This window comes from Microcaecilia unicolor, chromosome 5 (genome assembly GCF_901765095.1).
Source record: "Microcaecilia unicolor chromosome 5, aMicUni1.1, whole genome shotgun sequence".
NCBI lineage: Eukaryota > Metazoa > Chordata > Amphibia > Gymnophiona > Siphonopidae > Microcaecilia > Microcaecilia unicolor.
The window spans coordinates 1,816,802-1,831,826 of record NC_044035.1 but is presented as its reverse complement, the minus strand read 5'-3'; the positions used below and the strand labels follow the sequence as shown (position 1 = coordinate 1,831,826).

Below are 15,025 nucleotides of genomic sequence, written 5' to 3'. Positions count from 1 at the left end.
AAAGCTAGCAAAGCCCAGGGAAATAGGCTTTATTTGTGTTGGGCACCGGGGACTCGGGTTCTTGACTGACCCAGTCTGTACTGGCTGCAAAATGCCTAGTTTGTTACAAGTACAGTCTGTCCCTTCCAGACAAGCCCCCTCTTCTGCAAATTATCCCCAGGTGGCACCTTCACCTTCCTCCAGTCCCTGCTCCCATTAGCTCTGGAAGGTGCCGACCCCCCTGGTCTACCTGATAGGTTTTAAGCTCCAAAGCCAAGCAGGAGGAGCTCAGAATTTGGTCAGATTAGCCCCCGGCCTGCATCCTTTCAAGGCAGAACCGACTGAATATTTCATACAAACAGTTTATCATCAGGTGTCATCAGGCCATCCTTGTGCAAGGAGGGAAAGAGCAAATCAGGCAGTGCCACTCACTCAGCCGGTCCCGGTCCCTCCTCAGCCCAGTCGGGGTTCACCAGGGAGCTGCTTTGTGACCTCCTCTCCATGCAAAACACCAAAAGCAGCAGCAGCAACCCACCCACTCCCCCCTCCCCAAATCAGGCGAGCACCAGGACTTCAGAGACCTCCCAACCAGAGCCAGGACAGGCTGGCTGTGTGCACGAGTGTGCAAAGTGGTCCCGGGGGCGACAGCCAGGAGTGTGCTGAGAACTTGTGAGCTGTGACTTCCTTGCAACCTGTTAACAAACCCTGAGCACTTCTGTTTATCGCTGCCATTCAGCTCTGCAAAACTGTGCGCTCTTTTCGCAATTAAAGCTTCGGCACTTCTTCTGCTCTCTCTGTTTTGAGACTGACTGAACCGATCTCGCTTTGCTGTTTGTATTAATAACATACATGTATTTCTTTTATTTGGTAGTAAATAGATGGTTTCTGTGTATAGCAAACAGCACAGAGAAAAGATATAAACTTCCCAGACAGCAGCAGATTTTGGGATTCTGCAGCCTAAAGCCAGAAGAGAGGCGATCAGCTGCCCACAACGGCCAACTTTCATTTGGACAAGTTCAGGAGGTTGGTGCTTTTAATTGCTCTATTCCCCCCCCCCCCCCCCCCTTTAGTACTTGCTTTGCTTTTGACAGGCTGCCTGGGCATCTGAAGTTGCAGCTCCTGTCTGCAGCCTCGGTGCATGGCACTGCAGATCCAGTGAGCCAAGGCTTGCACTACTGCAGAGAGAGAGGGCTGTGGAGCCCAGATATGAGCATGACTGCGGGTGGGGGGGACATATGGAGCATCTCTGTGCTTTTATCGACTTGTGCCGAGCCATTAAAGAACATTAACAGATTGGCACGGCGGTGAGCTCCGGTCCATATCGATCGTGAAATGCCTGTAAAATATGATTTGCAAATGATTGCATTGTTCATGCGGTGGCTGATGACCTTGGGTTTGCTTTGCAAGGGCCAAATTAGCCCTTGATGGTTGCAATCAGATGAAACAAGTTTTGCAAAACATGGCAGGGCAGCTGCCCCCGCCCCTGCTGATGAAAGGAGAATTGGTTTCTGAAAGATCCCATTTGCACATAGGGGTCGGATCCCTCCCGCAATTAAAACCAAAAAAAACGTTATCATAGAATTATGTCATTTGTGCGAAAAGAGGATCTGCTGAGGCTGAGCAGCCAAGTTGCCTCTGTCCTCCCGGATCTTCTTTCTGGCAGCAGCAGGTGGAAGTTTGAGCACAAACTGTTGCAGGGTTTTTTTTTTTTCCCCCTTCTTAATTACAACAGGCGCGGAATTATCTCGAGTTGGATCAATTCTCTTTTTATATCTGTGGCCGAAATAGCTGACTAAAATTTAGCAAAGGGGCTGTTTGCAGGTTCGGAGGCGCAGAGCCGAAGTTTCTGCCCAGGGTCGTCCTGCTCCTATTCTGCTTTTTGGCCTGGGCCACACACAGGAGGATGATGGTGATTTATTATGATTATTACCCCCCCCCCCCCGCACTTTTTTTTTTAAGAATCACTTGCTCTTCGGGCCGGGATGGTGCAATTTTCAAAATGAAATGGAATTGAACACGTATTTTAGCTGCTTTGGTCGGGGTAGTTTTTATTTTTAAGGACAGAAAAGTCTTGCGCCCCCCCCCCTCCCTGGGCTCTCACCTTTTCTCTCCGGGGAGGGGGGGGGTCGTTGGGGGGGGGGGTTCTTAGAAGCCAAGGGTCCGGGTAGGTTCGTTCTGCTCCGTCGCCCGCTCCGGCCTCTAATATTTGAAGGAAATGTGAAGTCTTTGCTGGTCGCAGCTCGTATTGATGGAGACCCAGGCATCAGATTTTCATCAGAGTTCTATTAAGTGAAACATAGGTTGCAGGGCAGCCTCTGATTGAAACAGTTTAAATTTTAATTGTGTTTTTAATTTGACATATAGTTGCAGAAAGGAATGACACTACAACGCCAAAGGGCGGTCGATTTCCTTAATTTCTCCCAGAGGAATTGATGAGTCTATCAGGGCACTAGATTGAAAAGGCATTAGACTTTCTCGGGTTAGCTTGTTAATTGGAACTTGATGGATAGGCGCCCTGGATAGACTATGCTGATCCAATCTCCAGCACCTTCTCTTTTCCAATAAATTACACAATTCATTTTCCAAGCACAGATTACATAAATTGCACACCTCTGGGGCTCCCCTTTTCTGCCCAAAAGCGCATTGCCAGATGTCATTTGCTCCAGCAAGCAAACAGCACAGGCTCCTGAATGAAAATCGAAACATAATCAACGTTTATACTTAGAAAATTTATTGTGATCATTTTCTCGGGTAATTTCCTTATTTTAAAGTTTGGACCGCTCATATATCATAATCCAGGCTTTGGAAAAAGGGAGCCGTGTTTAATATTTATCGAAGCTTCTTTATGGCTTCATCCGTCATTGGCCAGGGACGGCCCAGACCGATGCCAACTGGACTTCTGGGTCGCCTCGTGGCTTGTTCTGGTACCAGGGACACTACGGATCTGTCCACTTTACGGGGCTCCCCCAGCACAGGGACACAGGGTCTGGCCTGCTTTTAGTTCACTGCAGCTGACAGATGAGGCCACTTTGTACGTTTAGACTGACAAGGACGCATAAGAGGTGTCCATTTAACTGTGACAGAGCAGATTTTCCGCCTTGTCTGGGAGGGTTGTAAATTCTGTCCCCTAGTCAGAGCACCTCCCCCTCCTCTTTCCCCATTAGTCAGAGAGAACCCCCCCCCCCCCCAATCCCATCCCAGGGCTCTTTTCCACGTTGGAAACTTGTTTAGAAGAATTCAAGCAGAAGCTTTATTTTCTAACTAGAGGTTAAAACGAGAAAAGGTGACATCTATTTTTCCTGGAACTGGACTTTTGTTTTTTAATATATAAAACATAAGAATAAACTCTTCAGTTTTATCAATGCAGCTTACCAGTCAGAATAAAAAATTTTTTTGACAACTTTGGACACTTTTCTTTCATCAAAGGGTTCTTAATTATGGCTACGAATAACCAGAGTAGCGGTTTTTGCAGCTCTTATGTTCCTACGTTTTTGTATTGATTTGTATAATTTCAAGTTAAAATAATTAAAAAAAAATTCCCCCTCCAAAAAAATAAAAATAATAATTTCTAAACCATGCACGAGGAATCCGCTATATGAAGCTTTATAATAAATGAATAAAAGACTTCAGAATTACATACGAAGCAGTTACATAGAATTCACTAATAATAATAACAACAACACCAGCCACAGGACACTTGGCTTGAATAAAGGGGTCCTGAGAGACCCCAATTTACACCCTGTTTAGGGGATTTTCACCGCTCCTGCTCAGTATTCGTTAAAAGGAAACAGAGCGCATTGCAATTAAGCTCCAGCCCTCTTCCTACGTTATATCTATTTAATAAACATTTCTGTACATTGTACTAGTTCTGCCTTGTTATAACATTCGTTCAGTTTTATGATACACATTTAGAAATCAATTTCTCACGCGGATTTAGAACAGTTTTCTTCTTTACAATTTCTTTTCTTTAATAAAATCCGTTAATGTCATTTATAGCTGAATTTCTTCGCTTTTTTTTTTGAATAGACATCGTACGATTGGTTTTTCCTTTAATTTTTCCTTCTATATAATTTTTTTTCTTTGTGTTACATATCTTATTTTGTTCATTTCCCCTTTCTCTCTATCCCTTTTTCCTTATGTTAACATGCAAGGTAGTTTTGTCATTAACAGAAATGTTAAACTATAAGAAATAGATTAATATAAATCTCCTGCTTCGCTCCCCCTTGTCTAAAACAAACCGGATTCATCTTTTGCCACAAAGTCCTTAACTAACGCTCAATTACTACTACTTAACGTTTCTAAAGCGCTACTAGGGTTACGCAGCGCTGTACAATTTAACATGGAAGGACAGTCCCTGCTCAAGGAGCTTACAATCTAAAAATCCTTAATAAAACTTGTGAGGAGAGATTTAAACGCTTTATTGTAAAATTGGGGACCAAAGGAATCGTTTTGGGTTTTTTTTCTTACGAATGAACAAGTGAGAAAAGCTTGGTTTGTTCCTCTGGTTGCGCCCGAGATGGTGAAAATTGGAGACCCTGGTGGATTACTGTGTTTGGCTGCAATGGTGACATTTGCCTTATCCGTATAAATGTGGAGGAAGCAGTTACAAGGGCGACACATCAAAAACGTGTGGAGTATTTTATTTCATGAATTTCCATTTATTAGCTTCTTTCGTAGATCTAATTTTAAATAAATGAACAAAGCCCCATCATTCGCACTTTTTCCGATTTAATCCACATCTGTGCAGCCACCTCTGGGATGAGGAACCCACAGACTAGTGAATGCAAATAGATTGTCCGTCCACCTTCCCGACTTCTCTTTATCCATTATTCAACATTTTATTTGCGTGAATCTTCTGGCACATTAAACTACAGGAAATCTTGTACGGTATCACTTCGACAAACGCATTGCAAGACGATTTTTAAAGGACTGGAGCAATCCACATGCGCCTTTTAAACGCCTGTTCGCGTAAACCTGGGCGCGCGGTATTTTTAAAGGCTCTCCTGGCATCGAAAATTAAACCAGAAATTGGAATGGGTCAGGTTTTCCTTTTGGGCTCTTGATTAACCTTTTCCACGTTGGTTTTAAACACGTGTGTGCAGTGCTTTAGTTTATCACAGAGGAATTTTTGACTGAAATCGGTATTTATTTGGGTCTCACTTTACAGGTAAATTGTCCAGTTTATTTATAAATGAAACCACTTGTCATATGGCCCAGTGAATGGGGTGACTTGTGCTTCCGACTGGAGCGCGTCCCTGCTTACAGCACCCGTCTGCTTGGGTCGGGGGGGGGGGCAGGGTGTGTAGGTGAGAGACAGAGAATGTGTTTGTGTGTGAGAGAGAGAGATAGTGAGTGATAGTGTGGCAACTGACAGTGAATGAAACTATATGTCTGTTTGTGTAAGAAAGTGAGTATGAGAGAGAGAGAGTATGGCTGTGTATGTGAGTGTGAGTGTGACAGTGAGTGAAGTGGGTGACTGTGCGTCTCTCCGTATAGGCAGGAGCCAGGACGGAGTGAGGGACGGCTACTTAAATGATATTTCAGTGAGGGGTCTTTCCGGGTTAATGAGCTGACATCATGATTAAAGCTGACCATTTGTAATGTGTCTGGACCCTGGTGTAAAGCTCAGAAAAGGTTAATGTGCTAAAGAGCCCAGCCAGCAACCTGCACCTGCCCCTCACTGGGAGGATGGAGGGGGAGGAAGTGACCCTAGGGGAGGAAAGGGCCCTATAGGAGAGAGGGAAAGACACGAGAAGAGGGAGAAAGAAGCAGAAGGGGGAGGAGGGAGAACAGGGGCACTTTCTTGAATGAATTAATCCATGACATGAATATTGCAAGTAGTTAAGTAGGTAAAGACTCCGCTTCTGGTCAGGAGAAGAGACGTCATGTGACCATCACCTAACTATATTATACCCCTTTTATTCAATAAAACGGACATAATATGCTAATTTGCAGTTAATGAAAATGTCATTTTAAAGCGTCTTGACATTTGTCTCTATTGATTTTGAAATTCATCCCAGATTTGCTGTGATATTTTAGGGATACTAGTCAACCAATTCAGTTCCCCAACCAGTTAGAGCTGAGCCAGGGGACATTTTCCAGTGACATGAAACCTGGCTATGAGAATCCATACTTGTGACATTAAATTCGTGCAAGGGTTCTGTCCTGGGGGGGAGAGGGGGATCTGTTTTGCCCATGACATGGAACAGTGCCAGGAATTCCTGCCCCTCCCCACCCCCTGCATGAAATTTGGATTGGGTGGGGGGTGGGGGGGGGATAGATCTGTTCACGGTTTGACCCTCCAGTGATATTAGCCCAGGATTAACAGATCTCTGACAAAATATTTGTCCTCCAGAGGTATCAAATCTGTGCTGGGCCTGGGATCTCAGTGTGTTGGAGATTTATACCTGTAGTTTTAGGGCTGTTCAAAGGATTGACCCCCTCATGACATTACATCTGTTTTCCATACCAAGGGCCTCCCCAAGGACTATTAACTCTGTGCCAGCAACCAGTGTAGTGACAGTAGGGGATCTAATCCAAGAGACGGAGCTGGCCTAGCAAGTATTTGGACTGTGCCTTGCCAGACTGGTCTGGTGGTTCAGTGCCCGTGACCTCCTTCAATTCATAGATTGAGTCTCTGTGGCTCAGGCAGGACCCTGGGGGTGAGAGAGTCCCAGCCACAGGCTCCACTTTAGCTGGGTTCCCTCCTCCTCCAAAAGTCAGTTTTGAGGCTCTGTCCCTTGCGTTGGAGCTTTGTCCCCAATGTCCAGCCTCTATCCCCTGTGTGGCAGTGTCAGGGCTCTGTCCTCAGTGTCCAGTCTCTCTACCCTGTGTGGCAGCATCGGGGCTCTGTCCCCAGTGTCCAGCCTCTCTTCCCTGTGTGGACAGTGTTGGGGCTCTGTCCCCAGTGTGACACTGTCGGGGCTTTGTCCCCAGTGTCCAACCTCTATTTCTTGTGTGACAATGTCGGGGCTCTGTACCCAGTGTCCAGCCTCTCTTCCCTGTGTGATAGTGTCAGGGTTCTGTCCCCAGTGTGACACTGTCGGGGCTTTATCCCCAGTGTCCAGCCTCTCTTCCCTGTGTGGACAGTGTTGGGGCTCTGTCCCCAGTGTCCAGCCTCTCTCCCCTGTATGGCAGTGTGGGGGCTCTATGCCCAGTGTCAGGGCTCTGTCCACAGTGTCCAGTCTCTCTCCACAGTGTCCAGCCTCTCTTCCTTGTGTGGACAGTGTCGGGGTTTTGTCCCCAGTGTCCAGCCTCTCTTCTTTGTGTGACAGCATTGGGGCTCTGTCCCCAATGTCCAGCCTCTTCCTTGTGTGACAGTGTCGTGTTCTGTCCCCAGTGTCCAGCCTCTCTTCCTTGTGTGGACAGTGTCAGGGTTTTGTCCCCAGTGTCCAGCCTCTCTTCTTTGTGTGACAGCGTTGGGGCTCTGTCCCCAGTGTCCAGCCTCTCTTCCCTGTGTGACAGTGTCGTGCTCTGTCCCCAGTGTCCAGCCTCTATCCCCTGTGTGGCAGCATCGAGGCTTTGTCCCCAGTGTCCAGCCTCTCTTCCCTGTGTGATAGTGTCAGGGCTCTGTCCCCAGTGTGACACTGTCGGGGCTTTATCCCCAGTGTCCAGCCTCTCTTCCCTGTGTGGACAGTGTTGGGGCTCTGTCCCCAGTGTCCAGCCTCTCTCCCCTGTATGGCAGTGTGGGGGCTCTATGCCCAGTGTCAGGGCTCTGTCCACAGTGTCCAGTCTCTCTCCACAGTGTCCAGCCTCTCTTCCTTGTGTGGACAGTGTCGGGGTTTTGTCCCCAGTGTCCAGCCTCTCTTCTTTGTGTGACAGCATTGGGGCTCTGTCCCCAGTGTCCAGCCTCTTCCTTGTGTGACAGTGTCGTGTTCTGTCCCCAGTGTTCAGCCTCTCTTCCTTGTGTAGACAGTGTCAGGGTTTTGTCCCCAGTGTCCAGCCTCTCTTCTTTGTGTGACAGCGTTGGGGCTCTGTCCCCAGTGTCCAGCCTCTCTTCCCTGTGTGACAGTGTCGTGCTCTGTCCCCAGTGTCCAGCCTCTCTTCCTTGTGTGGTCAGTGTCGGGGCGTTGTCCCCAGTGTCCAGCCTCTCACCCCTGTATGGCAGTGTGGGGGCTCTATGCCCAGTGTCAGGGCTCTGTGACAGTGTCATGCTCTGTCTCCAGTGTCCAGCCTCTCTCCTCTGTATCGGGCTCTGTGAGCAGTGACACTGCATCTGGACCTCGGTTCGATTCGCTCTCCTCTGCTCTTAACTGCGCACCAGTCTCTCCACATTCTTGCCCTTGTCCTAGTCGGGGTTGTCATTTCCATGTTTAGAACAAGCTCAATTCGTGCAGCTTCAGAAATAATAATTAGCCTAATACAGCAGAATTCAGGTCTGTATAATTGTGTTGTTAATGGTAATTACACCGTTATAATGAGAAGGAATTAGAGCAGCTTCTAATGCTGGCTTGAAGCAAATAGACAGAAAGAAACTGAAACCAATTCAGAGACTAAATATTTGTCTTTCCCTTCTGCTCTCTGTCCGCTTTAGACAGGACGGTCCGTTCAGGGGGTTCCTCGGACTCTATAGAGATTGTATAAATCCCCGCTGTACACGACAGATGATTTCACACCAGGCAAATACAACCCAATGGAGAAAATGTATCTGTTACTATTGTGAAACGAAAAAAACAGGCTGAGACCAAACCAGCAAAATATTTCTTACGAGGAAGAAGACGATTTCCTTTTATTCCACGAATGGCTGCAGCGTTTTCTGGTCCTGTCTGTCATCCGCTTTCTCTAAATTCGAGGGGTTTTTCTTTCAACCCAGTTTCTTGTGTTTTGGAGAAGCAGAAACAACGCATTGGTGAAATTTTGCAAAGGTATCGGAGCCGATCAGCTGAGAAAATTCCCTTTTCCTGTCACTTTTGCGCTGGATCCTTTAGGAAGGGGGGGGGGGAGATGGGGGCTGCTGACCTTAGCATGTGTCCTGGTTAAAAGCGGCCACTGTTCAAGTGCCGGACACTGAGCCCAGGACAGTGAGGGGGGCTTCCATCCAGCCCAATAGCGCAGACGAATTAGGACCTGGGGTCTCTCTTCCTATTTCCCTTCCGACAACTGACCAAATGTAGCCCTTAAACTGTGCGCTGAAATCTTGGGACCTCTTTTTATAGGTCAAAGCAAAGTGAAAGTCACAATTTATTCCTTTTTTTAAATGTAAGGGACCGTCACAGTGAAAATACAGACAGACGCTAGCCGTGCATCAACAAGGCGCATAAACGGACAGGCAGAGACTCAGATGCGCGGATAAAAAAAAATACCTAGACACAAGAGACAAGAAACAGGGAATAACAGGGGAACGGGTAAACTGGTCCATCCAGTCTGCCCAATTATTATTGGCTGTTGTGCTGTGTGTGTGTAGATTAAAACTGTGGTTCTCAGAGACGGGTGGAACTGCAGAAAAAGGGTCAAACAGACAGACAGCATTGAAATAGGTGGAATAGATTATTTATTGCAGTTTCAAGATTTGACAGGTGGAAGAGGTAGGCTGGGTACTCCAGCAGACATTATTCACAGTGTGACAGACAGATGGAGGGGGACTGGGGACAGCGTTGCAGGAGGTTTCCAGAACATTTTTGCCAACTGAGTCCAGACTCTGCAAGAGAGGCTCAGGGTATTTTCAGCAGAGATCCGGGAGCAGCTGGGCCCAGTTCAGTCTGAGGCCCTGGCGCAAGAGCTGAAAGATGGGCAGGGGGACGGGGGGGGGGGGGGGGGGGGGGACTCAGGTTCAGGGGCCAGTTGTAGACTCAGGTTGATTCTGTGTCCTGAAAGTTTAGTGCAATTGAGGGTCCTAGGGCAGGAGCGGGAGGAGGTGAGTGAGAGCCGAACCGAACGGAACCAAGCTTCAGCTGTCACCCTCTGTCCTCTGCTTCCTCCCCAGTACAACCAGCAATGAGCAGCAAGGAGGAAACCAGCAAGAGCTCCCCAGCCCCGTTGTCCACCTTCAGCATCCAGTCCATCCTGCAGGGCAGCACGTCAGAAGCAGCGCTGGGCCGGCACAAGAGAAGCCCCTCCCTCAGCTCCGACCAAGAGGAGCCTGATGAGAGCTGGACGGGCCGCGGCTGCCTGTGCCCGGAGCCCCGGAGCCCCCCCTGCAGCCCTCGAGCCCGTGCCGGTAAGTAAAGTTGGGACTATTGTCTGTCCTTTTGTCTCTGAATAAATTGCTTTGAGGGTCTCGGGCGATTTCTGCAGAGTAAAGACAAAATCAAAGATGGTTAAGGAAGTCTTTTACTGGTGGTATCATCTCCCACGAAACGACTGTAGAAGGACAGTGCTAATTCCCACCCCCAGTGCGTGACATTTCCGGTGCTACAAAATATAGCCATCGGGGTTTGCGTGGGAGTCCTGACCGCCACCTCAGTGGGTGATGGTAAGTGCTGTCCCTGAAATGGCCTGCTCAGCAAGTGTGTCTTGGCCATTTCTTAAACCCCCCCCCCTAGCCTTTTAGCGCTGCAGTAAAAGGGAGCATCAGCTCACGTCAAAAACACGCGGCCTTTTGCCGCAGCTTAGTAAAAGGACCCCAAAACGTGTTTGTAGGCTGAAAGACAAGCTGGAGATCCCAATTTGCTCTCTGCAGTTAAAGATTGATCAGAAGGAGAGGGAGCAGCGGCCAGAGGATGAGGGGGTTCTCCTATTGCGTAGAGTCGGGCTTAAGGGGGAAGCAGTGGGCCCTGTCCAGGCGCATCTTTCACAGGTTCCTAAGCCATGGTAAAAAGTGGCCTATGCTAGTGTGGACGTGTGTTTTGGGCGTGTGCTGGGCCAATGTTTACTGTGGCTGGGAAAAAGGACTTTTGTAATGGGTCTGGGCTGAAATTAAAATTAGCAGTCACCTCTTTACAGCCTGAGCCCTTACCGCCACCCATCAACCTAGCGGTAACGGCTCATTCGCCACCCACGCAGAAACTAAGCAGCGTGGGCCAACTGCTGATTACTGTCTGGAATGCCCATGGGATTCGGTACGCGCCAAACTCAGAATTACCACTGGGCACACGCGCCAGCCCAGCGGTAGCACCGATTTGGCGCATGCTACCTGTTCCTTAGCCCTCCTGCGCCTTAGTAAAAAAGGCCCTCAAGTTGACCGAGGTTTACCCCCCCCCCCCCCACCTCCCGTGCTCCAGATTTGCAACTACTGAACAGCAGGGGCAAAGGTTTAATAAATTTGATCTCCCCCCCCCCCAAGTTTGAGGCTTGCTTTAGAGAATAAATAACAGAGAAGTGCGAAGAACTGGAGTCCCCTTTGCAGGCATCCGGATTTAGCAGGGGAAGTTTCAGTCCAGCACTGATGAGTTTGCACTCTATTTCGAGGTGGATGTATTCAGGTTTTCTGCTCGTTTTTACCCATTTAAATTAATAAGATTTTGTACTTAATAAATTTGTTAAAAAGTTAGATAATTGAACTTTGCTCCAGTCCGCTCAAATTCTTGCAGCCAGCTCTATATTGCGCATTATTTAGAAAGCGGCTGGCTGACCCCTATTCACCAGTAAAAGATGGGACTCAGGGCTTCTGTGTAGTTTTTAATTTTTAGTTTCAAAGCCAAGAAATAAAGAACGCTCTTCAGGATCCACTTAGAACTTGTTTGCATTAGGGTTAAACTGGTAATGCATTCACAACGCCAAAAGGGAAGTGAAAAATGAGCCCTGAAACAGTACTTTAAATCAGCTTTCATTCAGAGATGATAGTCAGCAAAAGAGCTGCAGGTGCAGCTGGATTTTTACTGCTTGGCATCCCTTCAGAACTGTACTTGGGACTTGGTAAAGGGTTCCTGGTCTCCTTCTCCTGGCAACTGACCTGTCTCCTCTCTGTCCTTACAGGTGACACCAAGGGCAGCGGAGCAGTGCTAGGCTCAGAGAGATCGCCACAGGGGGCCAAAGGCAAACTCTTCCCATCCAGCCCTTCATCCCCAGGGGACAGGCAGGGCGGTTCAGCCAAGAAGAAAACCCGCACCGTCTTCTCCCGGAGTCAGGTCTACCAGCTGGAGTCCACCTTCGACATGAAGAGGTACCTGAGCAGCTCCGAGAGAGCTTGTCTGGCCTCCAGCCTTCAGCTCACAGAGACCCAGGTGAAAACCTGGTTCCAGAATCGCAGGAATAAGTGGAAAAGGCAGTTATCCGCTGAGTTAGAAGCAGCCAACATGGCCCACGCATCTGCACAGACTTTGGTGGGGATGCCGTTGGTATTCAGGGACACGTCTCTTCTGAGACTGCCAGTGCCTCGGTCCATAGCCTTCCCGGCCCCCCTGTACTATCCTAGCAGCAGCATGCCTGCGGCCCTGCCTCTGTATAACCTCTACAATAAGCTAGACTATTGACTTCCTCTCCACGACCTCTGCAAAGGTCAGACTATTGACTGTCTCCACAAGCTTTACAACAAGCTGAACCTCTGGAAAGCTGGAGTCCTAATTGCTTCTGCTCCACACTCTGCCTCTCTATAACGTCTACAGGTTGGGCTATTACCTTTAGAAGTTGGGCTACGGACTGCTTATCCTTAGCAGCGGAAACCCATCCCTTCCCGTTCTGTGCTAACCGTCTGCATCGTCATGAAAAGCTTAAGACAATACACTGTGTGTATTCATTCATTCTGTTCTTTCATTTACGGACTCATGTCATGTTTCTATGATATCGACCGGCAGCATAAGGGGTCAGTGGTTGAGAGCTCCAGACCCAGGAGCCCCCCAAACTGACCTCCTTAGATTCGGTGATATATCATTTGTAAAAAAAAACAAAATAAAAAAAAAAAAAACGATACTTCAGATATGTAAATAGGGGTTTTTCCCAATAAATGAACATTTTAAACATCGTGTGTAATTCAATTTTCAGTTGTAAAAAGCAGTTTTGTAGCTCAGGCTGTTCAGAATCTATAATCCAGATTATTTTGAATCTCTTCTTTCCTTTTATAGGGCTTCTTTACTAAGTGGCCGTAAGCTGTACTCATGCTTCCCGCTATCACGGAGTGTGCTCAGGCATCGGCACTGAGGACGTGTTTGGGGGCAGAGAGAGGCGCGCTCAGCGCTAATCGGTTAGCACAGCTACATTGCCGCACGCCAACCGATTAGAGCGTGGTTTACGCCTGAGCCCTATCCGTCTACTAAATAGGTGTCAGTAAGGGCTCATTCGCTAATTTGGAAATTAGCACCTGGCCAGGAATAGAAAAAATGGAAATGTAGCATTTTACAGCCGTGCTAAGAGTGGCCTTAGCATGCGGGGAAACCCACGCACTAATCGTAGAGCCTGTCCCCTTTTATCGCCTATGATCCTTATTCTATAAAGGTTACGCTTCTAAATAATTATACTCATAATGTAGTAGTGTAACCTTTATAGAATAAAGCCCGTAGGGGGAGATTTTATATCTGGCGCCTGAAAAATCTGCACGGAATAAAGTTATGCCTAGGCGTATTCTGTAAAGTACATCTAAATTTTAAAGCGTAGGCTTACATTTCCACACAGTATATAGAATACGCTGATCTCCTCTCCACGTGACCAAATTTAGTCCCGGCCATTTACGCCAAGTAGAACCTGGTGTAAATACCAGCGCCTAAATTACACGCGGAGCAGGTATATTCTAGAACCATGTGAGCAGTTTGTTGGAACGCCCATGACATGCTTCCCATAGCCACGCCCCTTTGTGGAAGTGTGCATTAGAATTTAGGCACCGTGAGTTACAGAATACGCTTACTAAGTGAGTTATGCGCGTAAATTCTTTTTTTTTTTTTCAAATTTTTACAACAGATTTTTCAAGGTTATACTCTTGATCTAGCAAAGTGTTAAACATTTCAACAAATGTAAAAAAACATAAGGAAACTTTTGTAATAATAAGCTTAATTTTCAACACTCAAGTCCACAAATTTTGAGATCCATGATGTTAATTACAGGAAATTCAAGGACAAAAAATACAAAGGTTAATCAGCACCTAGTTGGACAGTAAATTAAATATTAAATTAAACTCCTTCAGTTCTTTTTGAAGCTATAAATGATGACAAATGCGAAGGGTCCATAAAAACATACTTAAATGAATTGAATCGAAAGATGCATTTGCAAGGAAACCTCAAGTAAAATATTTCTCCTAGTTGTATGACAGCCGGTTTCAATAATAAGAATTGTTTATGTCTTTTCTGGGTCTCTTTCGAAATATCAGGAAATAAGTTTATTTTTAGACCCAGGAATGGTTTATCCCAGTTTCTAAAAAACAACCGAAGAAGCCATTGATTATCAGGAATCAATGCTATAGTAGCCACTAATGCGGCTGCCTGGGCTTGTTCTATTTCGGAAGTTTCCAAAAAAGCAGTCAAATCTAAGAATTCCTTTTTCTCTTGGGATGATTCCTTCTGTGGAATATAATACACCTGGTTAAAAGGTGGTAAATTTGCCTCAGGAATTTCCAGTATTTCTCTTTAACATATCTATTGGTTTTACCAGTTTAATCTTTGGAACATTTATAAACCTCAAGTTGTTATTTCTCATAAAGTTATCATATGTTTCTGTTTTTCTTCTTAAATTAGAGATATCTTTTAAGATTACAGCTTGCAGATTTCCCAAATCTGTAACACTTTTTTCAATAGCTTCCCGTTTTTCATTCAATGATTATGCGCGTAAATTCTAATTATTGCCAATTAGTGCTCATAATTGCTTGTTAAGCACTATCAATGCTGATTGGCTTGTTAAGCCAAATTAATTATGCATATTCTTATAGAATACACTTAGATTTCGGCACAGAATGCGGAATGCACTATATAAATCCTGGGGATAGTGTTTTTTTTTTAAATTTACATCCTGGAGTGTAATTTTTAATATTATTATTGCAATGTGTGAAACATCACAGTCAGTGTTCACTGGTTTTAACTTCATTAATTTGGGACCTACCCAAGACTGGGGTGGATAATGTAAAGTGTTCCAATTAGGATAGTTTTTTTTTTTTAACAAATAATTTTTATTGTCATTATACAGGAGATTTACAATAACTTGTAACAACAAATTGTAAAAAAACATAAAAAGACAAAAACAATAATAA

General features: G+C 46.2%; 1 protein-coding gene across 1 annotated transcript; it reads left to right on the top strand.

The window, feature by feature from the left end:
- Positions 1 to 920: 920 nt before the first annotated feature.
- Positions 921 to 12,643, top strand: HMX2 (H6 family homeobox 2). Its single transcript, XM_030204766.1, has 3 exons — positions 921 to 1,002; positions 9,902 to 10,135; positions 11,833 to 12,643. Exons 2-3 carry the CDS (start codon positions 9,913 to 9,915, stop codon positions 12,327 to 12,329), a joined length of 720 nt encoding a protein of 239 aa, XP_030060626.1. The 5' UTR covers positions 921 to 1,002; positions 9,902 to 9,912; the 3' UTR covers positions 12,330 to 12,643.
- Positions 12,644 to 15,025: the final 2,382 nt, after the last annotated feature.